General features: G+C 39.0%; 1 protein-coding gene across 5 annotated transcripts in view; it reads right to left on the bottom strand.

The window, feature by feature from the left end:
- The window catches only part of rap1gds1 (RAP1, GTP-GDP dissociation stimulator 1), a 95,799-nt gene that overhangs the window by 33,171 nt on the left and 37,183 nt on the right, over positions 1–25,445 (bottom strand). For 4 of the 5 annotated variants that reach the window (XM_060851337.1, XM_060851338.1, XM_060851341.1 and 1 more), the window contains 3 exons: positions 13,748–13,894; positions 5,615–5,743; positions 5,005–5,130 (listed from right to left, as the gene is read on the bottom strand). In XM_060851337.1, coding sequence (XP_060707320.1) covers positions 5,005–5,130; positions 5,615–5,743; positions 13,748–13,894 — 402 coding nt within the window. The remainder of the gene's footprint in view (positions 1–5,004; positions 5,131–5,614; positions 5,744–13,747; positions 13,895–25,445) is intronic. The other variant, XM_060851339.1, reaches the window with a different exon arrangement.

The raw sequence follows: 25,445 nt of genomic DNA, 5'->3' as shown, positions 1-25,445 counted from the left end.
CGTACCAGAGTTGACTTTTCCTTTTCCAAAACTGAATCAGATTTATTGCAATTGCAGTGGTTCCAGTAAGAACTATTTCACAGATCACAACAGAACGATAGGAAGCAGGTAATTTTAATCCATCCAATTTAATCAGGGTAGTACTCTAGTTCCCCTCTTTCCTTTCCATGTCTGATCAAGATGCAACAATATTCTACTTTGAAATATAAATTCTGGTATCAGTGTTAAATCGCTTTTGCCAGGTTTTTAAAATCCACTATTAATTTCAAACAATCCTTTGCAATTCAATTAACTAAGATTACATCTTCAACATCTCCCTTACATGCTGAAAAGCCCAAATCATTCCAGTTGCTTCTTTCTAATGTAGGCCTTTGCTAATAATCAGCTTTGCTATGACTCAGTGCTCCCTCTAGTCCTTAAGTGTCTGTCTATTGACAATCAAATGTGATGTAGTTTAATGGATGGCCTAATTTCTATAACTGCCAGATTTTGGCTTGGCACACAAGTTTAGGCAGGGCTTCTTGTTCTCTACTCCCTCCAGCTATTACTGGGGAATATATTATTCAGGAAATGTGATTTGTTCTCATCACCTGTTTCAAGTCTACCTACATCCTTTGGTTATAACCTCTGTCTCAAGGTTTTAAGCTTGAGCCCTAATCCAGGACTTGACATTGCATTTTATGAAGGGTTGCTCTTCAGATTTGACAAGGCAACGTTTTTGCTAGATGTTGTCATTCAACAAGGGGCATCTTGACCAATCTTGCAATTTTCACCACCACCAAAAAATATCTTGATCATTTAACTCCTCATTCTTATAGTGCATTCCAATCTCTAAAACGGTTACAAAAAATACTCACCCACCAATAATTGTATATGGACTGGTTATTCATTACATGAGAGGCAATACATACAGATGAACAGATGTGACCACATGTAAGCAGTGACATTTTTCTTTTCTAAAAAAAGGCTTTGTGGGGTTAGGTTTGTATGTATAAAAATTTGCTAAGTCATGTTTTATCTTAAAAAAAATTGGAAAAAGTCCTCTATCCTCGAATTTTCATTACCAAAGACAGCAAGTCCTATGTTCTCAAAAGTCAGATTAGCTCATTTCTACAGAAACAGACTTTGTATCCGTTTCCTCAAAAAAAAACCTATCAGCCTACAACTCTGATGAACTACAGATCTGCAAGCAATCCAAAAATCAACAAATTAGAATGGGCAGCTACCATGGACACATTTTTTGATATTGACTCTGAAGAGCTGCTTTTGTTCATTCAGCGACCTGGATATGATTGAACATTAAATCCCCCTTTAAAATCTTAAGTGAAGTAGACAGCAAATCTGTTAACTGTACCACCGATTTAACAGAGACTTTCATAAAGCTGCTCAATCAATCAAATAAAATTGAAAAGTAATTTTTTCTTTTACTTCAGATCTGCATTAGCAAATTAATTAGCCGCAAGGTTTACCACATTTATAACAGCTTGAACATTGTGAACTATATGATTTCAGGCACATTTTACACAGCAAATCTCAAACAGTGATCACGCAAGTCACTAATAAATATTTTTGCAGGAACAGTTAACTGCATTTGTCATTTACTGTGCAATTTTCTGCAAATTGGAGTGAAGGAACACAGTAAGTGAAAACTTCAGCATACATTTTCATTGGACAGGGTGCAGCATGGAAACAGACCCTTCGGTCTAACCAGAAGAAAGTGAGGACTACAGATGCTGGCTTCTACTTATAACTCAAAGCCACCATTCTCAGCAACATCCTGGTAAATCTAGCTTAATAGTATCGGTCCTAGAACAGGGCGAACAGAACTGCAGAAAGTACTCCAGAAGAAGCCTCACCAAAGTCCTGTACAACCTCAACATGACATCCCATCTTGTACACTCAGAGGTCGGAACAATGAAGGTAAACATGCCAAAAGCCTTAAATCACCCTGCTGTGTGGCGTTTGCACATTCTCTCTGCGTCAGCGTGGGTTTCATGTGGGTGCTCTGGTTTCCTCCCACAATCCAAAGATGTGCAAGTCAGGTGAATTGGCCATGCTAAATTGCAGTGTTAGGTGCATTAGTCAGGGGTAAATATAGGGTAGGGGAATGGGTCGAGCTGGGTTATGCTTCGGAGGGTTGGTTCCATACTGTAGGGAATCTAATCTAAAACATGTGACGCAAACTTCGAAGATTATGTACCTGAACCCCTAGGTTTCTGTTCTACAACAATACCCAAGGTCCTATTTTTAAATTTTACAAGTCCTGCCCTTGTTTGTTTTACCAATATGCAATACTTCACAATAATCCAAATTAATCTCCATCTGCCACTCCACAGACCATTGATGCAATTGATTATAATCGCTTTGTAATCTCAGATACCCTTCTTCACTGTCCACTGTACCACCAATTTTGGTGTCATCCACAAACTTACTAACCATGCTTTTTATATTTTCATTTAAATAATTTTATATAAATGGTAAACATTTATATAATGACCCAGTACTACCCCGTATGGAACATCGCTGGTAACAGGTCTCCAGTCTGAAAAACAATCCCCATCTATCACACTGTCTCCTGCCATTCAGTCAATTTTGTATCTAATTGGCAAGTTCACCCTGAATTCCATGTGATCTGACATTACTAATTAGTCTACCATGCAGAAGTTGTCAAAGGCTTTACTAAAAGCCCGAGTAAACAACATCACCATGCTGCCCTAATCAATCTTCTTTGTTAGTTACTTTTTATTTACAAGGTTGTTAGAAGAATGTTCCCAGAACTTGAAGGTTTGAGTTAGAAAGAGAAGCTGCAAATGGGACTAGTTTACTTTGGGAAACCTGGTCAACATGGATGAGTTAGACTGAAGGATCTGTTTCCGAGTTGCATGACTATTTGTATTGCAAATGTTGCTCTGGCCTTCTTGTAGCTTGCCATAAACTGCCCCTCGCACTTTGATCTCTTCATGTTTAATCTTCCTGGCTGCTCCAACAAAGAAGAGAAGCAAACTTTGGAAATAGCCACTTTTTGCTATATGTCCTGGTCTCAACAAGGACTTCAATAAATTTAGTCTACAATTGACTGTCTATCATTATCGCTCAGTGGCAACTTCCCATGATGTAAAACCATTTGATTCATTATACCTTTCTGACACTTCATCCCACTGACCCGCTCTTTTTATTCCAATAGTCCAGCAAATCCAACAGCTCACACAAAATATCATTCAACAGCATCATCAATGAATCCCCACTCTTGACATCCCAGTGTGACCAGAGACTAAAATCTGAGACACATTGTGGGAACAAATGGAGTGAAACATCAAGACTGAATATCCCAAAATCTGTTCATACAAGTCACAAGTCAGGAGTATGATGGAAAACTCCACACTCCTTGAAACTTTAGCTCCTACTACATTCAAGAAGCTCATCATGATGTAGAACATAATAGTTCATTCGATTGTCCGCCAATTGAACCATTAATTCCTTTCAGCACCAATACAAATGATAGCAGTATGCATCAAAGATTACTACATAAACTCACCAAATCTTACTCATCAGCACCTCCACTTATAACGATCAGGATTGTAGATACATGGGAATACCACTACCTCAAAGTTCCCCAAGCTATACACTATACAGATTCAGAATCATAGCATTGTTCCTTCAATGTTGGTGGATAGAAATCCTGAAATGTATAATTGCACTGATTCAAGGTCGCAAATCACCACCTTCTCAATAGCAGTTTGGATTGGGAAGCAAATGCAAGCCTTCTCACTAATATTCACATCCCATGGAAGAATTAAAAATCTCATCATCACGTTTATGCATGACCCCACAGATCACATATTTACATTAGTTCCTGACACTAACTTGATATTAAATCTTTCCATTGTTTTAAATCATTCCAATGCATATATCGTTGCCTTGAGTTTATAATCTAGTTTAAAACAAATAGATCAGAATGAATTGCACTGCACAGGCGAGAAGGAGCAAATGAGAGCTGCGAGCAGTCCCTCTCAGAGGAGTGTAAACAAAGGCATGCTCAACTGGGCAGTGATGCATAGTGTCCAGAGTTGCACACAAGACAGGTATCTCCAGATGAGTAGCATGAAATATCTGCACAAACGTCAGTGCTCTAAATGGCGGAGTGCATTAAGTAAAGGTGCTCTGCTACTTAGGGTTTTGGGCACAAAGATCTTCTATTTAGATCTTTGAACCTCTTGGACAGTCATATGGGGTATCAATTAATAGTGGAAGTATTAGCACTGCACTGACATGCACAAAATATATGACACAAATGCCAGTGGTGGTCGCCTCCAATAGTCACATGTGCCATGCTGGAGACTGTTTTAAAAGATGGAATAGGAGGCAACCATTAATCATCTTAGCCCTGAATGAGGAATGTTACACACAGGCGCACACTCTGTCAAAGACTGCCTGAATCAATGCAATAATCTTTGGAGGAGCCCCAAATGGCACCTCTATCGTCAGGAAGGCAACTGCAAGTCACATTTTAACCTTGCATCAAACAAGCAACAAAGTTGTCTCCAACTTATTGTCAGCCAGGAAGCACCCCTCAAGGGTAGCTGAAAGCACAGGCCACCACTTTTGGTAGCTGCACTTGTGGTTCACTCAGGTGATAATCTGTGTTGAGGAGAAAGGAGACAGTACTTTAGACACGAGATTGGTTGCAACCAAATTTTTTTTTTTAAATGTCAAGGCAGAACAGGCAAGAAAATAGGGAGTAAGGCTGAGGTCTGTGCTGAGGTCAAGTGTGGTTATGGAGATTAATATTGCAAGGTAATATTAGCATCCAGAGTTGTGCTGTTCCTGGAACATCCTGATCACAAGTCCTGCATTGGAGAATGCCTTAGACAGCAACAGCCAATGTGTTAGCACTAACAGCACTGCATTAAAACCTCTTCAGTTTATAAAAAGATGGCTGTGAAAAGCATAAAAATTGATGGGAAACGTGTGACCAATAAATGATCTCATCAATTTAATACTCACCATGTTCTGCCAGTGGAGCTAAAACTTCAAAAATCATTTCTTTCTTCTCGTGTTCAGTTTGTTTTTTGAAGAGCTTTACAAGTTCATCTGCGATCTTAGTTGATGCGAACTGCTCTTTGCTAGACTCTTAAATTAAAATTTAATCAACATTAAAAAGGCAATTAAAAAATGGACACAGAAAAAGGGATAGAACATCCTTTAATATGGCGATTCAGTTGTATTAGTTTTGTAGCGATTTTTTTGACCTGCATTAATCATGAAAAACAAATATGTCCAAAGACTTGTACATTACATGCTACTGGCTGAATGCTGAACATTTTGGAGGATAATATTTTCAAGAATTCACCACTAATTCATGTTTCTAAGCAACTGTGCAAGAGCTACATTACTGGATCACTTCAACTAATTAGCACATTTAAAAAAAACTTCACTTTAAAAAAAAATTAAGGTTCCTTCATAATTTCCTCTAAAATGACAGAAGGAAAACTAAGCAAGCAACAGGAAGGACAGGAATATTGAAAAAGTAAAGATCAAATGCAATACTTTGCTGCAAGATAGAGGCTTATGGCAAATACAATCCTTCTGGGTCTCTAGATTTAATCTAGCTTACCTATCTCTGCTAGGTTACCAAATGCAACCAAGCACATTTCTGTCAGGGCTGTATGTTCGGAATGTATTCCCAATAACTGAACCAAAGTCGGAATGACCCCCATATTTATCAACTGGGCCTGCAAAACATCTGTAAAATAAAACAAAAATCAGCATTAAGTTAATATTTAATTCTCAGTGTAAGATACACAGAGCTATCTCTTGACATGATAAACAGAAAAGAAACAAGATTGCACAACATATACTGTCTGAAAGCAATGTAGTGAAAAGGAGAGATTATGTTGCTTAGAATGATTAAAGAGGTGATGAATCAGAGCAATTAAACCATACTTGATTTGTCAGACAATAATATTTGGACAGTTGCAAACTTGTGGACACAAAAACAAATTACCCAAGCTCTGAACTGTTAGATCAGTATCTAGTAAATGAAAAGTTGATGTATTCAAAAGGGAAGGTAAATCTACAAAGATAAATATGACAACCCATTTCTCTATATCCCTTTCTGGAACAGCCGTTAAGAACAACCATCAACAGGTGAGGACGCTTTCAAAGGATCACAATTTCTTCTTAAAAATCACAAAAGTGGATAAAGTAAAGCATTGTATATTAAAATGGAATTTTTTCATAAATAGGTGGCTTGTAACAAAAAATATTTTCAAAGTCTAAACATCTCCTACCATACTAAGCAATATGCTTTACTGGATCAAAGAGCTGTCTATTTTTCAAATTCTCTCAGAATTCAAAAATCAATCCATCTATATTACTGTCACTGCAGGATATAATTCATACTCAGCTCCTCCCTTCCATTGCAGAAGTTTCTCAAATCTGCAAACTATAACTCAAATCAGTAGCCCAGTGCATAGACCGACCACTCAGTATTGTGCAAAACTCTGCAGGTTAGAAGGTTTCACATTCTCTCTCAATTGGAGAGTTAGTCACAGTATAATAATCAAGGAACTACAATTATTTAGTGCTTTTGCAATTGGGACTGTAACAGAAGGAATCAGTTTAATTCTTAATAGTTGCCAAATATAAACATCCTTTTCTAAAAGGTGGTGACACACGTGGGCAAGTTTAAACAGGCATGTCGGTTTCTCAAACAAGAAAGTGTCACTTGGATAAGGTCTGCCACTGTTACCAAATGTTGAATTGTATCCTAACAAGAATTATTAATAACAGAAGATAAACAGGTGCAATTTCCAATCGTGTTCCAAGCCTTATCACAGGACATTACATGTGCGTAGCACTTCATTGTGCAATTGGGCTTAGAAGCAAAATATCTGCATCTTAAATGGAACATGCAACACACCATTGCACTAAACTAGTTATTTGAGTGAATATGGCATTTTAAGATTTGTTGGCCAGGCTGTGAAATTTGGTATGCCTGTTATTTTGCCAACTGACTGCCATATCCAAACCACTTAGGTAAGACGAATGCAATACAGGTTTTAAAAACCTGTATTAAGTCTTATGAAATAAATCTCACTTTGTATTAGAGAACAGGCATATACAGTACAAGTAAACTGTTAGAAGTCTCACTTTCCTTCAAGAATTTAAATTTCCACCTATTCAGACTATAGGAGATTAATAATCAGTTGATCTCTCATCACAACTCTTATAATCAGATTTTATGCTGTGACATCCACCGTGATAGCTGTTGTCACACTCAGCATTTAAATTTTAGTTTTTTGCATGAATTTATCATTAAGTAGTAATTTGACACATCAACTCCACTACATGATATCATAAGAGTCCAAAAGGATGCTGGATAGGTTAACTTGATTTTCAAGCTAGCCATTGTTTATACTTACACAGGTCAAAATGAACGTGTCCTCAGGCCAAAGTCAATGCAGCTATTAGTAACAAAGTAAGTAACGGGACAATAAGATACTGTTTATACTGGTTACTTCACATGGTACTGCCATATGGATAGATCATATATCATACAACTAAATTAAAATCACAAGATATAACCTTGTTATTTATACTAAAAAGGTCTTTAACCTGGAGTCCATACCAATGTTATTACTAGAAGCTAATTGCAAGCCTTCAATTCATTTACTTAAAATCATTATTTTTGATTTGCTGCTTGCAAATGTGTCAACCAAAACAATAATAAATGCCTTAATAATGCGTACACAGGAAGACAGCTGGCTATACACTTGAATGATGAAAACGCTACCATGTTTTGTTAGGTGCAGAGGTTTTGTGAAAACATTAAATCTAATGGCGAGCTATAGTACTGATTTGCAAGGCACAATTTTATTAAAAGAGCTTTGAAAAACCTTGCTTCATTAATTCTGCAATAGCAATAAATGTCACTGGTTAATTGCTTTAGAGGTTGAAAATGGATGTACAATTAGTAACAGGCAAACAAATATTAGCACGGAATTTTCTAGCATTTTAACTATTTATTTCACCTATTTTAAGCTTTTTATGCTTTTGCTCACATAGTAAAAGAAATTTCATACACACACACTAAAATCATCAATATTACTTAGATTCCCAATCCGGAAAAGGCTGTAAGTTAGTTTTTAAAGTTTCTGAATTCAATAGATGAGTAGAACAGAATAGGCATCTAAATGAAATAATGCATGCAGAGCCAATTATTGGATACCAGCATAAATACACATACATTTTAAAGAGATATTCCTCAACTATTGCACAAAGTTCATAGTCTGTGACTGCAAGCAGAGTTCTATGCAAGGCTCCTAAAACATAGGAGTTTGCTCCTAGCTCCAACCAGGCAGTGTAAACATGGTGGGATGCTGTTGCTGGTCAATTATACGGAGCTGAAATTGATAACTACAATACAACAGCAACCAAGGCTCAGGGAGAGGTTGACAGGTCAAGTCTAACTACCAAGCCAAAATCTGCAACTAACAACTCATTAAAAGATAATCCCTAAGTGATGTCTATTTCGGTTTCGTGTTCCTGGCTTGGAAAAAAAAATGCAAACAATTTCTAGAATAGATTGAAATTATTAGGAAATCTTATAAATGGTATCTAAAGAAACAACAGACTATACAGGTATCTGAAAATAATTGAATTAGGATGTTAATGTCTGTTTCTTGATGCCTTAAGTTTAATTCACAAAATGATATTAACAAGTAAAATGTTTTCCAAGATAGTCTTAAAAATTTGAAATGGATTTCTCATGCCAAACCTGAAAAGACGTCCAGATACAGATCCCCAAGATCACAGAAATATAGATCTTTCAGCTAGCACATGTTTTACATATAAAACCAGTCACATATGCAACTATGTACTTTAAAATACTTTACAAATTAACAGAATAAACTCACCAATTAGCAAGTAGCATGTAAAAAAAATCATTCATGGGATGCGAGCAGTACTGAAAAAAATTACCACCACATTCTCAAACTGCTGCAGGTGGCATATCAAGGTGTTAGTTGGAAGGCAATTATGAGCACAGGTCTTCAGTACTATCGCAAGTTGTCTTCAGCCGTTTCGCCCTATTAACAAGTGAACCGGAGTGGTCGAAAGCCAGTGCGAGATGTTAGCTACCTTGGGAGGAAGCCAAGGATAATAATCTTGTCACTTCTGGCTGAAGAGATTTGCAAGTGCTTCAATTTTTTTTGCACTGAGCTGATGGTCTCCCAAATCGTTGTGGAAATGCATATTTATGGAGCCTCCTCGACCAGCATGATGGTTGTGCCACATAATCCAGTGGTGATATTCTCAGTGTGAAGTCAGGATTTCACCCAAGCCCTGTGCAGTGGTCACTGCTGCCATGCAAGGCCCTGCTACTGAGCACATTTTCTAAGTGTGTATTGGTTTACTAATTGAGGAAGGGTTGTAGGTGGCAAATAGAGATCATTTTCTTGCTTATGATTGAATTCCATAAGATGTCATGGTCAGAGTCAATGTTGAGGTCTACTAGCTATATACTACTGTTCTGCCAGCTTAGGTTGACCTGTCCTCGTGGGACAGTGCTTATCCAGGAAGGCAAGAGGAGCTTCCCAAAACTATTTTCGGACAGGAGGCCAGCCATTTCTACATCTTTTTTCCCTTTGTCTTAGTCTCTAAGAGTAGCTAAAAATTTTTAAAAGCAGTTCCTCAGCTGCAAACCTTCATTACTAACATTTGGTTTCTAAGAAAAACATGCAGCATTATTTACAGCACTAGAACTTTTAAATAATACCATAAGTCCATAAAGAAAGAGGGGGTGGTTCCTTGGCCCCTCGAGCCTGCTCTGCCATTCAATAGGATCATGGCTGATCCGACATTCCTCACACCCACTTTTCCACCCTTTCACTGCGATCTTCGATTCTCCGAATGAGTAAGAGACTATCTCAGCCTTAAATATACACAAAGGCTCTGCCCCCACAGTCCTCTGGCAAAGAGTTCCAAAAGCTCCCAATCCTCAGAAGAAATGTGTCCTCCTCACAATCCCTTAAATTGGCACCCCATTATTCTGACTATTGTTATGAAGATGTGGATATACTGTACCTTTAAGAGAGTTAAAAGTAACAGAACAACCTGACAGAACCAAATGTTCTGAAAATAAATATAATGAAATATTTGGTTGAACAACTCTATTAGCTAGTTGCCTGAAAATGACAAAACAGATTTGAATTTGGCCAACCAGTTTAAATTATACCCTGAAAAATACCAAACTTCAATCCAGTTTGAATTTGGTATATTGATAATCTTGCTTTGGGGCTACAAGATTGGGAAAAATTGAACTGTTGGGAGGAGAACTGCCACGCCAACGCAATCTGCACACTGCCCAGAAAATAGCTCTCTTAAACAGGTACCTTTATTGATCAGTAATGTGTGAAGCAGGATCGCCAAGAAGAAAAGACGACTGAAATACAGAGAAAACTGAAAATTGCCTGACTTTAAGATAAGACGTCTTGTTTGTAAATCGTAATCGCGAGTTTATCAGACTAGTATTATAGAAGGAAAGGTGAAAAGGTAGGTTAGAGCAAGGACTTGTTAGTTAATTATTCTGTTTTACTTTAAGAAATAAAGTTGTTAATTTTTACTTTAAATAGTTCTTGGCCACTCGAGGTTTTACAGATTACTGCACGGGACAATTTTTTTTCTGTGTTGCTGGTTTTAAAGCAGGAGGGTCTACCCAGTGTTGTAACACTATGTCCTGTGGTCCTAGACTCTTCCATGAGGGGAACATCCTCCCAGCATTCACCTTGTCAAGCCACTTAAGAATCCTATGTTTTCAGGAGATTACCTCTCATTTTTCTAAGCTCAGCGAGTAAAGTCCTAACCTGTCTGGTCTTTGCTCATAAGTTAATCCTGCCATACCAGGATCAGCCTAGTAAAACTTCTCTAAACTGCTTCCAATGAAATAATATTTTTCCTTAAATAGGGGGCCAAAACTGCCCACTAGTATCCAAAAAGTGGTCTCACCAGCACCTTGTATAGTTGCAACAGACTTCCCTACTGTCATGTGCCAAACCTCCTTGAAATAAAATTCATTAAATGATCCAATTTTGCTCTGTAAAATACTTGTGAACCAAGAGAACATAGTGTACAGATAAATGTGTTTCAAAACCTTTCCCCACCCTCTGAGAATTCATTCTGCCAGAATCCTTGTGTAATCATTCCACAAGAACTCTCGTGATTTGTTCTTCACAATCACATTTCTTCCTGACTTTGCTGGAGGTGAAAAATGAAAAAGTTCTTAATGTTCATCAAATTCCTTGTCTACAAGCACAAATCTAACTCTCCTTTGAGGATGAGAAGTGGCCCAGAATCAACTACTTACCCCGAAAAGCACTTGCTCCCCCTGTTTACAGCACAGAATACAAGGGGAAAAGTTGTGACTAATCCGTAACCTTGTTTAAAGCATTTTGTACTTGTGGCTTCTAACACACTGCTTGTAGTCCAAGTTGAACAGTTGACATCTTTCAAACACACCTTTCATTACCTTGTAGTGTAGTCTCAGTCACTTTTTCTAATGATAAAGGTCACCCTAGTCTTTTCACTGGTCCCAAAGTCTTTAATAATCACAGACATTTCTCTGAACACAATGGTCTGTGATAGTTTTAGGGCAACCAAATTTGTAAGCCATGTGCAGAAATTACTTCATCACTAGCCTATGAAATGCCATTACAATTTGCTTTGTTTCATCCCAGAACCGTATCTTCATTGTGAATGTTTCACATTGACCATAAGTTAAATTTGTGACACTGAAGTCAATTAGCCTAGAAACATTTCTCCACAACAGGTAGCAAAGCCAACTTTTCTTCTATCATAATTGACAATTTCACTGCAAACTTCTTTAGTGATAGAACTGACCTAAAGAAGGTCTAAGACAAAAAAGTAATCTAGAAAATAAAAGGAGACATTTTAAGTATAGCTGTTGCGACTTTGGTATAAATGTTACAGCTGAATTCTTAATTGGTTATCCAACTCCAAATAAAGACATTACTTTGTGAACTGATTATCTTTCACAACACACCCACAATGACTGGATCCTATCAAGCAACCTGCAAAATCAGGTTAATCTATTATAAAAAAATTTACATTCACTTATTTGCGTAAATCAAGTACAGCTAACCAATAAAAACACCTCAAATCGAGAGTGTGGTGCTGGAAAAGCATAGCAGGTCAGGCAACTATCCAAGGAGCAGGATAGTCGACATTTTGAGCATAAGCCTGATAAAAGGCTTATGTCAGAAACAGTGATTCTCCTGCTCCTTGGATGCTGCCTGACCTGCTGTGCTTTTCCAGCACCACACACACTACTCTGATCTCCAGTCCTCACTTTCTTCTAATAAAAACGCTCCAAAACAAAAAAAAAATAAGGTGGATGGAGGGGGTAAGAAACAGGTCACTTCCTGCTTGGGGACAGTACAGCCCTTCGGACTCTAACAGATCAATAATTTTAGGGCTTGAACTCTACATCCGAGCTCCCTATCCCATATACCAGGCCTTGTAATCACAGTTTGCCATTGCACACTACCTATTGTTAGTCACTAACAGCTATTCATCCACTCCTTTGTCTTTTCACCGGTTTTCTCTTTCTTTGGATTCTTATCCTCACTTTTCATTTACTCCCTACCCCTGCGCCCCACCCTATCTTCCATGTTTAAACCAACACTTTCCTAGCTACCATCAGTTGTGAGGAAGGGTCACCAAACCTGAAATGTTAACTCAGATTTCTCTTCACAGATGATACTGGACTTCTGTTTTTGTTTCTGACTTACAACATGTGCAACTATTCAGTTTTTATTCAATTAAAAACATCTACCAACTTTAATCACCTAGTAGGAAAATGAAAATTCTACAAACCACAGCCACCGTACGGACTTATGAACGTGAAATAAGCCTCATCCATCGCTTTCTAATCGAGATGAAATGTTAAAAGACAAATCGTGCTAAATTACATTATAATGGGCACATAAACACAATTATGAAAGTTACAGTCTAATCAATTAAAAGCTTTTGGATACCATCTTGGTTATGTTTGGTTCTTCAGGATCTAAGGGACAAAAAGCTTATATGCTATAATTGAACCAACTACTATTTTAAATTATGGTATCAAAACTCTCAATGAATAATATTGAGATTACTTTGATAAATATTTTACTTATACAGAAGTCACAATCAGAATTAAAACTGCTTTCATATACAATGCTCTGAACTAGTATCACTGACACTACAAGATGAAGCAGACAGCAACAGAGATTAACCGTCTTGACACTGTGCAGAAAACCTCTTGACTGTTCCAAAATTGTATAATTCCATGGGACACTAATTACATTTTGTTTGGAATCCATATGTCAGAATCTTTCCCCTCCTCTTTTCCTTCTACAAGATGGGGTTATTTCATGTAAACAAATACAATTTAAAAAATTAAAATTGTTTTTCCTTGGCCAATATACACCACATTTTGGGATAAGAATTTTTAAAATGTCAGTCAAGGATCTTATTGTTGTGATAAGAAGCAAGAGATTATAAAAACAAAAAGGTGAAAAAGGTAGGGAAATAAAGGACAAGACAAAACATTCATGTCAAAGGTCAATGGTTTTATACTGAATAATTTGTTTTTTAAAACAATTGAGTTATGTTAACTATTGAATGCAAATGTTTGCTTTAAAGATGGCATGTATGCAAATTATAAACATTTTTCTTTTTAGTTTACCATTATCATTGCTATAGTTCAACAGGAAGCCACAAAAGACAGTCAAGAGCTTCTGATTGGCCGCATCAATATTACTGCATAGTGTCTGTAAGTGGTCAACTACTATCTGTGCGCCACCAGATAGGTCAACTGCATTCCTGCCCTCATCTGCAAAACAAAGAATTAAATTAAAAAATCTAAAACATAAATATAAATTCAAATAAGACATTCTGGAAACAAAGTAAAATGCTTTAAAATAAGCTAAGCAATATTCATAATGAATATTCATAATATTCATATGTTTTATAAAACAAAGAAAGTAGTGTGTTGCACTCTAGGCAAATGCATAGAAATATTCAAATAGAATAAAATTAATACAATTTTGAAACCAATGTTTGACAATACATAAATGAAGCAACAATCTAAGAAGAAATTAATTTCACTGGGTCTCTGAAACATAACTATCTCATGACTGAACAGTTCAAGGAATTTTTCATGATTATTTTGATTCTAAATGGTCAATCCAAAGAGCTTAATATTTTTACCTCTCCCATTGTTGCTCACTTCCAAGGTGAGGGGAAAAAAAAGTGGAGTAAACACAGGTCTGTTTAAAGTGAAATGCTGAATTATTTTGTGCAGATGCATTTTTCTGACTTGTACAAACCAATTTCCTTTACTTCACAGATCAACATTCAAATTGAAATCTTCAAGATATCACAACATGATGGCAACAAGAACTTCGTAATAGCATTTATGCAGGTGGCTCTCACAAGTAAACCATTTTAAATGAAATTAAAAACCATACAACTATTCATGTTTTGGATTTGAATTACGGACATAGACTTACTTCTATGAAAAAATTAACAAACAGCAAAATTAACATGTGACCTTGGAGGAACCTGGGTGGGAGAGATTTTAGCACAGGAACAGATAAGTGCATAGTTTTAAGTGTAGCCTTGCTGTAACTCCATAATAGTGAGTAGAGTGGGTTCTTTCTTGACTATATGTTTTATTGAGATCTGTCTCTTGATTAAGTTTCAAAAATACAAGTATTAAATTAGCCTGCAGTGTTTTTTTTTTAAGAGCAAGACAGTGCTATCTTCTGGGTCTGTAGATTGCCCCTTCACAAAGATGATCTTTAGTAGAGTAATGTGTTCTTCCTGTCAGACATGGAAGTTTATGGAGAGTTTCCACGTTACTGACAATTGTCTGCAGGAAGTGTTTTTGATTGCAAATCCTATCAGATTGCATGGATTGGTTGGAGCAGCAATTAGAGGCAATGGATGGCAGTTACAGGAAGGTAGAAAAGCCGTGGATAAAATTAGATAGATGGGCTAACTCCAGGAAAGATAGGAGGGGTAGTCAGGTAGTGCCAGAATCTCCTGTGGCTATCCCCATCTCAAGCAAATGTGATTTTTTTGAAAATGTAGCTGGTGATGGACTTGCAGGGGAATGTAGCACAAGCAGCAAAGTTTATACGATGGAGAATGGTTCTAATGTAACGAGGGGTGCAATGGGTTCCAAGCAATCGAATATGATAGAGGACTCTCCAGTCAGAGGCAGAGACAGACATTTCTGTAGATGGCAGCAAAAATTCAGAATGATGTGTTGCCTCCCTGGTACCATGATCATGGAGAAGGTGCAGAATGTTCTCAAAGGGGAGAAGAACCAGCAGGAGGCTGTTGTACACATTAGACCTAATGACATAGGAAGAAAAAAGGATGAGATTCTGAAGGAAAATGATAAAGTTAGGCAGGAGTTTAAAAAAGGAGGCCCTCAAGGGTAGTCATATCTGGATTACTCCCAGTGCTACAAGCTAGTCAGGGTAAGAATAGCAGGATAGAACAGACGAATACATGGCTGAGGAGCTGGTGCAGGGGAGAAAAAGGTTCACATTTTTGGATCATTGGATTCTCTTGTGGGGTTGAAGTGACCTATACAAGGAGGACAGATTGCACCTGATTTGAAAGGTGTTGGGACCAGCACGGAGAGAAATAGGGAGAAAAGAATCAATTTGACAGTGGTACAGGTGAGAAAAGGAGTGACTCAAACACAGGGCTGGCAGGAACAAAGCAGAGAACAAGGTAGGACTGATAACTTAAAATGGCATTTATTTCAATGCAAGAGGCCTAACTGGGAAGGCAGATGAACTCAAGGCATGGCCAGGAACATGGGACTGGGATACCATAGCAATTACAGAGAAGTGGCTCAGGGATGGACAGGACTGGCAGCTTAAATGTTCAAGATACAAATGGTATAGGAAGGATCAGGGCGGGGTGGCAGGGCGGATATGTGAGGAAGGGAAGAAGGGCAGTGGCGTTTTTGATAAGGGATAACATTATGGCTGTATTGAGGGAGGATATTCCTGGGAATGCATTCAAGGAAGTTATTTGGGTGGAACTGAGAAATAGGAAAGGGATGATTACCTTATTGGGATTGTATTATAGACCTCCCAATAGTCAGCAGGAGATTAAGAAATAAATTTGTAAGAAGATCTCAGTTATCTGTAACAATAATAGGGTGGTTATGGTGGGGGATTTTAACTTTCCCAATATAGAGTGGGACTGCCATATTGTTAAGGGTTTAGCTGGAGAGGAGAGGAATTTGTTCAGTGTGTACAAGAAAGGTTTTCTGAGTCAATATGTGGATGGTGCAAAACATGGTCTATTCTTGGGAAATAAGGCAGGGCAGGTGAAAATCAGACAGCTTGATCAAACTGTTCCCCCATACAACATGACAGTGACTTATTATCCTGTTTCCTGATCCTTCTCCCCATGTCCTTCCTATTCATGAGAAGTTAAATTGTTGTTCATCTCTGGTCTCCTTTCTATCAGAAGGATATTGTGAAACTTGAAAGGGTTCAGAAAAGATTTACAAGGATGTTGCCAAAGTTGGAGGGTTTGAGTTTTAGGGAGAGACTGAATAGGCTAGGGCTGTTTTTCCTGGAGCATCGAAGGCTGAGGGGTGACCTGATAGAGATTTATAAAATCATGAGGGACATGGATGAGTGAATGGCCAAGGTGTTTTCCCTGGGGTGGGGGAGTCAAGAACTAGAAGACATAGGTTTAGGGTGAGAAGAGAAAGATTTAAAAGAGACCCAAGAGACAACTTTTTCCACAGAGGGTGGTGTGTGTATGGAATGACCTGCCAGACGAAGTGTTAGAAGCTGGTAAAAGGACATCATTTAAAAGGTATCTGGAAGGGTATATGAATAGGACGGGTTTAGAGGGAATACTGGCAAAATGAGACTAGATTAGGTTAGGATAGCTGGTCGGTATAAATGTTTTGGACTAAAGGGTGTGGGTCCGTGCTGTACATCTCGAAATCAAAAATCTAACATTTATGGGAAACAAATAGGAAAGTGAAGTTGAATTCACAATCTGATGATGCAACAGGCCTGAGAGGCTGAATGATCTACTCCTGCTCCTACTCCTACTCGTGTTGTTTCACAGAAACTGTGACAGTGACTCTTCGGTAAGGTGCTGTACCAGAAATGTTATTTATTGAAAATGAATGTTCTCACAAAAAAGTATTCACCATTCAAATTAAAACCTTATAGCTGCATTAATATTACTTCATTTAACACCTGGGTCAACACTGACCTATGGCTCTCAGGTTTGTCATGTATGTTAAACATTTGACTCAAATGAAATTTAGTATGTGCTGTTCGAAGTGTTTTCCCATTGGTCATGATCCCAGCTGATATCATTACTGGGCAAGTCAGATCCCAGAGCGAAACTTGGCTTGTTAAGTTATACTGTTAATGGCTTTCACTACACCAAAATGGTCTCTGGCTGAGATATATGCAACAACACAAATACGTTGCCATGGCTAAAGAATGCTCAAATATTATCAGATAAAAAGCCCACTGGTTACTAACTCAAAAACCAGAAACCCAAATCTTAAAAGATAATCTTAAAAATAATACATAATTCCCACAGATTACATTGAATTTTATTTGATGAACATTGTGGTCACTGAATGGGAGTATAGTTTTGCTTACTATATTCCACAGAGCACATGATCAGGAAGTTTGCAAAGACATTTCTCAAAGCAGTTTCATGCATTTGAGTACCTCCAGGGAAAGGTTAAAAAAACCTATTATTTCATTTGCAACAAATGACAATACTTATTGATAATTATCAAACTTTCTGGTTTGAAAATGATTACTTGGTGAAGCATTTTCAATTCAGGAGACATAAAATTTTGTCATTCACACCACAAACAGACCTTGTGGCTTAACAAGCCTATGCTTCACATGAACCTTCTCCAACCTATTTCAATGTGTCACAAACAGGAGGGAGGCCTTGACTTTATGCCATTCTGCATGGAACAATCACAGGACAATGCTCATCTACTATTTACTTTGCCACCTTAATACAAGTTAATTAGTTTTACCTCACCCTAAAAATGTATAAGTATTTCCTGTCTTATGTATTTGGGATGGTCAAATGTTGTTCGGAGTTTGCCTTTCGTTTTTTACGCCTAAATTCTTCTTTGATGATTAATATTTTATAAACTAAAGGGTGGGAGCCAGAAAAACTATGATCCCTCTGAAATAAACTAGCACCCAGTTCTATCAATCACTACAAAGTCTCAAGAAAGAAATGAATATGGATGGACTACCTAGCATCGACCTAGCACTGGAATAGACAATGGTAGGAACAGCCCTGTTGACCCTTCAAAGTCCTCCTTCGTAACACTGGGGACTAATGCCAAAATTGGAAGAGCTGTCACACAGACTAGTCGAGCAATAGCCTGACATTGTCAGTCAGGTATGATTCCTTAAGTATGACTGTCCCAGGCACTGGCAGGACAGACCCATCAGAGGGAGGGAGGGAGTTGCCTTTGGAGTCTCATGGCTTCAGGTTGAACAGGGGCAAGGAAACCTCCTGCTGCTTACCACATACTATCCTCAGCTTATGAATCAATATTACTTCATGTTGAACAATACTTGGAGGAAACATCAAATGTGGCAAAGATGCAGAATGTACACTGGGTGAAGGATTTCAATGTACATCACCAAGGTGACTTGATAGCAACACTACTGATTGAGCTGGTCGGGTCCTAAAGGACATAGCTACTAGACTGGGTCAGTGGCAGGTGGTGAGGGAATCAACTGGAGGGAAAAACAAACTTGACTTCATTCTTACCAATCCACCAACTCCAACTGTTAATGAGTGTATTAGTAAGAGTGACACGACACAGTCCTACTGGAGATGAAGTCTGCCTTCAAATTGAGAATATCCTCCATTGTGTTGCGTGACACTATCACCGACCTAAATGGGACAGGCTTCAAACAGATCGAGCCTGAGGCACTTTGGGTCATCAACAGAAGCAGAATCAACCCTGTTTCAATGCAGAATACAGGAGGCCATGCCAGGAGCAGCACCGGACATACCTGGTGAAGCTACAAAGCAGCTTAAGCAACAAGTGATAGCTAAGCAATCCTAAAAGCCAATAGATCAGATCTAAGCTCTGCAGTCCTGCCACAACCAGTCACAAATTGTGGTGGATAATTAAACAACACACTGGAGGTGGCAGTTCCACAAATGTCCTCATCCCCAATGATGGAAGAACAAAAACACAAGGCGGCAAAATTCAAGGCTGAAGCAGTCACAGCAATCTTCAGCCAAAAAGGTGTCAAATAGATAATCCATCTTGGCCTTCTCTAATAGTCCCCAGCATTACAGATACCAGTCTTCAGCCAACTCAATTCACTCCACGTGATGTCAAGAAACTATCGGAGACACTGGATACTGCAAAGGCTATTGGCCCTGACAACACTCCAGCAACAATTCTGAAAATTTGATTTGAAAGTTGCCGCTCCTCTAGCCAAGCTCCTCTGGTGCAGTTAGAATGTTGGCATCTACAATGTGGAAAATTGCACAGGTATGTCTTGTACAGAAAATGTAGGACAAACCCAACCCAACTAATTATTACCCCATTAGTCTAGTCTCCATCATCAGTAAAATAATGGAAGGTGTCACGAACAGTGCTTTTAAGCAGCACCTGCTCAACAATAAACTGCTCATTTCCAACGAGATAATCTAATCCCTCTACATTCTGTGGTGTTACCATTATCAACATCCTTGGAGTTAATATTGACCAGAAACTCATCTGGACTAGTCATATGAACAGTGGCTACAACAGTAAGAATACTGTGGAGAGTAACTCATCTCCTGACTCCTCAAAGCATGCCCATCACCTACCAGGCACAAGTCAGGAGTATGATGGAATACTGCTGAAAATGTGTTGCTGGTTAAAGCACAGCAGGTTAGGCAGCATCCAAGGAACAGGAAATTCGACGTTTTGGGCCAGAGCCCTTCATCAGGTATGATGGAATACTCCCCATTTACCTGAAGGGATGCGGCTCCAACAACACTCAATACGCTAGACACCATTCAGAACAAAGCAGCCCATTTGAATGGCACCACATCCACAGTATCCACCACTGATGCTCAGTAGCAGTGTGTATCATCTACAAGATGCACTGCAGAAAGTCACCAACTGTCCTTCAAATCCATGGCACATCCATCTGAAAGGATAAGGGCAACAGATATATGGAAATACCACCACCTGTAAACTCCCCTTCAGGCCATTCACCATTATGACTTGGAAACATCGCCATTCTTTCACTGTTGCTGGGTAAATCCTGGAATCCCTCCCTAAGGACATTGTGGGTCAACCCACAGCATGTGGACTGCAGTGGCACAAGAAGGCAGTTCACCATCACCTTCTCAGGCAACTAAGGGCAGACAATAAAATGCTGGCCAGCCAGCAATGTGCACATCCCATAAGTCAATAGCGAAAACAAAAAGGGATCAGAAATGCTTTTGAATCAAAAATTGTCTTGCAACAAAGTGTGGGGTATGTCTGAGTAGACATTTACCGAAATATTGGGTAATTAGTTTCCTCTGGGCTTATGCCACTAAGAACTGACAGGATTAACAGCAGAGTTCAGTATATTCAATGTTAAATCCTTGCATACAGCAAATAGAAATGTCAAAATAACAGCATTCCAATTTAGTTGATGTGCTGGGGACAAACTAAAGCTATAACGTTTTAATGCAAATTAAATTGAGACAAAAAGGAGCATGGTGGCTTAGCCCACTTAATTGCAAGAAAACCCCACGTTTCCTTTGGAGCAAAACTTTCCCATTAAGTTAGAACATAAAAAGTGCTGACAATAGGATTCCAGGCCACCAGAGCAATGTCAATGAGGCTGATTAATAACTTAAGTGACAGCTATTAGCTTGGCGCACACTGCAAATAAGTTGCAGCTCAGGAATTAAAATGGGACCCAGTCTCCAACAACGCTCCCAACAGAATATCACATCTTGTCCATTCATCAACACCCATTTCACTATCACTCCGCTTCAGTCTCAGTTCCCATGATGATGCTGGAACTCTGAGGCATGATGTTGGGCTGCCAGCCTCTGACATGCTTGCAGTTCTTGGGGAAAGGCTTTTTGCTGCTGGTGATCTCAATTACAATGAAGGCTTGACAGTGGCTACTTAAATATCGATCAGGCCTCTCACTTGAAATTCATGGGGAGTGCCTACTGAGGCTCTGACTGGTAGGCAAGATCTCCATTAGCCTAAAAGAATATCAGTCAATCTTTAATAGAAAGAAGATGTGTAGCTGAAAGTTCAGAATGAACAGAGAGTGGTGAATCTATGGAATTTATTGTCACAGAAGGCTGTAGAAGCCAGGTCAGAGTATATTTAAGACTGACATAGATAGGTTCTTGATTATCAAGGGTTACGGGGAGACTGTGGAAGAATGAGGTTGAGAAATTTAACAGCCGTGACTGAATGGAGGAGCAGACTCAATGGGCCGAATGGTCTAATTTCTGCTCCTACGTCTTATAAACAGAGCACAGATTATATATTTACTTGTGAAAAAGATGGTTTTTCCTACTTTAATCTAACCTTCCAGAGTAACAATGCATTGCATTCCAATGTTACAGACAATTATTTCTTGAATTGATCCAGGGTTTACATTTCTAATATTCCACCAGGAAGTCCACTCCAAGTGAAAAAAAGTTAAAAGATACAAACCCAAAAGATAACCTTTTAGCTTTTGAAGCTATGCCCCTGTATTATGTTCCAGCATGGTTAAACTAGCAGCACAAATTCAGTTTTTCAATAATTCACTATTTCACATCACTTCTCAGATGCTTGGAGCTCAAGAATTCAAAGTGAGAACAGCAGAACTGATGAAGAATTGCATTAGACATCCCATGAAGAAATTTTCAAAGCAAAGATGACCATACGTGCAAACCACACAAATGAAATTGGAGAAATAAGTCTCTAAGGAATTTTCATGAAAGTCGAACAACTGTATTAGCCCCTGTGTGCACGTCAGCATGATTTGACTTCAGTACATTAAAATAGGGTTAAGGAGAATCCAAATGGTTTATACAAATACATTAAGGGACAAAAATGGGTAACTCGGGAGAGAATAGGGTCCCTCAAAAATTAGCAAGGCGGCTTTTGTGTGGAGCCACAGGAGTTGGGGAGACACTAGTATTTTCAATGTTTACTATGGAAAAGGATATGGAAGATACAGAATATAGGGAAATAGATGGTGACATCTTGAAAAATGTCAATATTACAGAGGAGGAAGTGCTGAATATGTCTTCAAATGCATAAAAATGGATAAATCCCCAGGACCTGATCAGGGCGGCACGGTGGCACAGTGGCTAGCACTGTTGCCTCACAGCGCCAGAGACCCGGGTTCAATTCCCGACTCAGGCGACTATCTAAGTGGAGTTTGCACATTCTCCCCGTGTCTGCGTGGGTTTCCTCCGGGTGCTCCGGTTTCCTCCCACAGTCCAAAGATGTGCAGGTCAGGTGGATTGGCCAAGCTAAATTACCCGTAGTGTTAGGTAAAGGGGTAAATATAGGGGAATGGGTTGGTTGCGCTTCAGCGGGTCGGTGTGGACTTGTAGGGCCGAAGGGCCTGTTTCCACACTAAGTAATCTAATCCTAGAACTCTGGGAAGCAAAGGAAATGATTGCTGGGCCACTTGCTGAGACATTTGCATCATCAATAGTCACAGGAGATGTCGGCTAACCTGGTGCCACTATTTAAGAAAGGTGGTAAGGACAAGCCAGGGAACTATAGACCAGTGAGCCTGATGTTGTGGGTGGGCAAGTTGTTGGAGGGAATCCTGAGGGACATAATGTACATGTATTTAGAAAAGCAAGGGACTGATTATGGATAATCAACATGGCTTTGTGTGTAGGAAATCATATCTGAGTTTTGGGCAGAGTGGTGGATGTGATCTATATGGACTTCAGTAAGGCGTTCAACAAGGTTAGATCTCATGGAGCACAGAGAGAACTAGCCATTTAAATACAGAACGGGCTCAAAAGTAAAAGACAGAGGGTGGTGGTGGAGGGTTGTTTTTGAGACTGGACGCCAGTGACCAGGGAAGTGCCACAAGGATCACTGCTTGGTCCACTACTTTTCATCATTTATTAAAAATGACGTGGATATGAATATAGGAGATAATGAATATAGGAGTTTGCACTTGGCACCAAAATTGGAGGTGTAGTGGAGAGCGAAGAAGGTTACTGTAGATTACAATGGGATCTTGATCAGATGGGCCAGTAGACTGAGGAGTGGCAGATGGAGTTTAATTTAGATAAATGAGAGGTGCCACATTTTGGGAAAGCAAATCTTAGGAGGGCTTATACACTTAATGGTAAGTCCTCAGGAGTGTTGCTGAACAAAGTGACCTTGGAGTGCAGGTTCATAGCTCCTTGGAAGTACAGTCGCAGGTAGATAGGATAGTGAAGGCAGCGTTGGGTATGCTTTCTTTTATTGGTCAGAGTATTGAGTACAGGAGTTGGGAGGTCATGTTGCGGCTGTACAGGACATTGGTTAGGCCACTTCTGGAATACTGCGTGCAATTGTGGTCTCCTTCCTATCGGAAGGATGTTGTGAAACTTGAAAGGGTTCAGGAAAGATTTACAAGGATGTTGCCAGGGTTGGAAGGTTTGAAGTATAGGAATACTTTGGGGCTGTTTCCCCTGGAGCATCAGAGGCTGAGGGGTGACATTATAGAGCTTTATAAAATCATGAGGGGCATGGACAGGTTAAACAGACCAGGAATTTTCCTTGGCGTGGGGGAGTCCAGAACTAGAAGGCATAGGTTTAGGGTGAGAAGGGAAAGATATAAAAGACCTAAGGGGCAACTTTTTCACATGTGTATGTGTATGGAATGAGCTGCCAGAGAAAGTGGTGGAGGCTAGTACAATTACAACTTTTAAAAGGTATCTGGATGGGTACAGGAATAGGAAGAGTTTGGAAGGAAATGGGCCAGGTGTTGGCAAGTGGGACTAGATTGGGTTGGGTTATCTGGTTGGCGTGGAAAAGTTGGACTGAAGGGTCTGTTTCTGTGCTGTACATCTCTAGGAGTCTACTTATCAGGTGGCCTCCCCCCTGAGCAGTCCGTGGGCAAACAAGAACCAGAGATCACAAATGTGATCTGCCAACCAAGGAAGGCTACTTTCAGCAGTAATGTTTAGACTTCAGGCCACCAGAAAATAGATTGAAATTGTAGCAAATGGTACATTCTCAGACACAGAGATAACACTTTCTTCTTCTTGGTCTAAAATCAATAATATCAGTTAACCTTCAGCAGCAGGTTGCTCAAACACAACTAGCAACTGCTGCAGTGACTCAAGTTGCAATCAGAATGACAAATAGAAGTGATGGTTTTAAAGCCTTTTAAACATAGTTCCGCCATTGAAAAAGAAACACACTGCGCGTGTTTAGGGAATGCAACTATGTCCCAAAGATTCAAAAATAGAAGGGCAACCTTCCTTGAAGAGTGGAGTGAATGAAAAAAATGACACCACTTTGGAGCAGATAAACCCTCTCCGATTCCACTATACTCCTCTAAAAGGATGCCTACAATTCAAGATACCTTCACTGTTTAGCCTGCAAAGTTCGCAAAGGCAAAGGACACAGTTGCAGAGCCTAATTGTTAATGCCAAATCAAAATTTTGTTGGCGGCCATTGCAGCTCTGACAAATATCTGAGTTACTGACTGACCACCTGTACAACTGTGAAGATCCAGCTGTACTTTTGTTTGAGGACAGAAGGCTTCCTTTAAAAATTTATTGCTATATTTAAGTTTTAAAGTTATAAAAATTAGGTATCAATGGTCTACAGAGGAAAATAAGCAAAAAAGTCATGCAAGATAACCCAAGGCTGGAAATCTTTTCCCCAAGCTGAAGCAAGGAAACTGAAGTCCAAGAACTTGTAAGCTATAACATTGTAAAGTTTGTAAGGTGTAGCAGAGAATATTCAACTACACTGGGATATTATCCATCTTAAACTTTACCTGTAATGCACAGGATATTTACCTCAATCCATAAGTGTCTGGGAATACTCCACGAAGCTAGCTACTTAGATAGACTTGTCATGATTGCTTAAAAAAGGGGTAAATGTCATGGTGCTAGATTAGTGTTTGGACTAATTTTTTTTCTTAAAATGCCAAGGCATAGTTCAGTTCTTGTTTACTATCTTGTATTTTAGTCACTTCCTTAGGCTATTCACAAAGCACGTCATTCTATATTGTATTTACCATGTTTTACACATGTAACAGAGCTGAATATTTTTATTTTCTTCCATACAAATCAATGTCAATTTTGAAGAGGAGTTTATTCAGCGGATATTCTTATCATTTTTGAATGGTTGG

This window comes from Hemiscyllium ocellatum, chromosome 36 (assembly GCF_020745735.1).
Source record: "Hemiscyllium ocellatum isolate sHemOce1 chromosome 36, sHemOce1.pat.X.cur, whole genome shotgun sequence".
Taxonomy (NCBI): domain Eukaryota; kingdom Metazoa; phylum Chordata; class Chondrichthyes; order Orectolobiformes; family Hemiscylliidae; genus Hemiscyllium; species Hemiscyllium ocellatum.
Note: the sequence above shows the minus strand (reverse complement) of the source record. Positions and strands in the feature narration are given on the sequence as shown.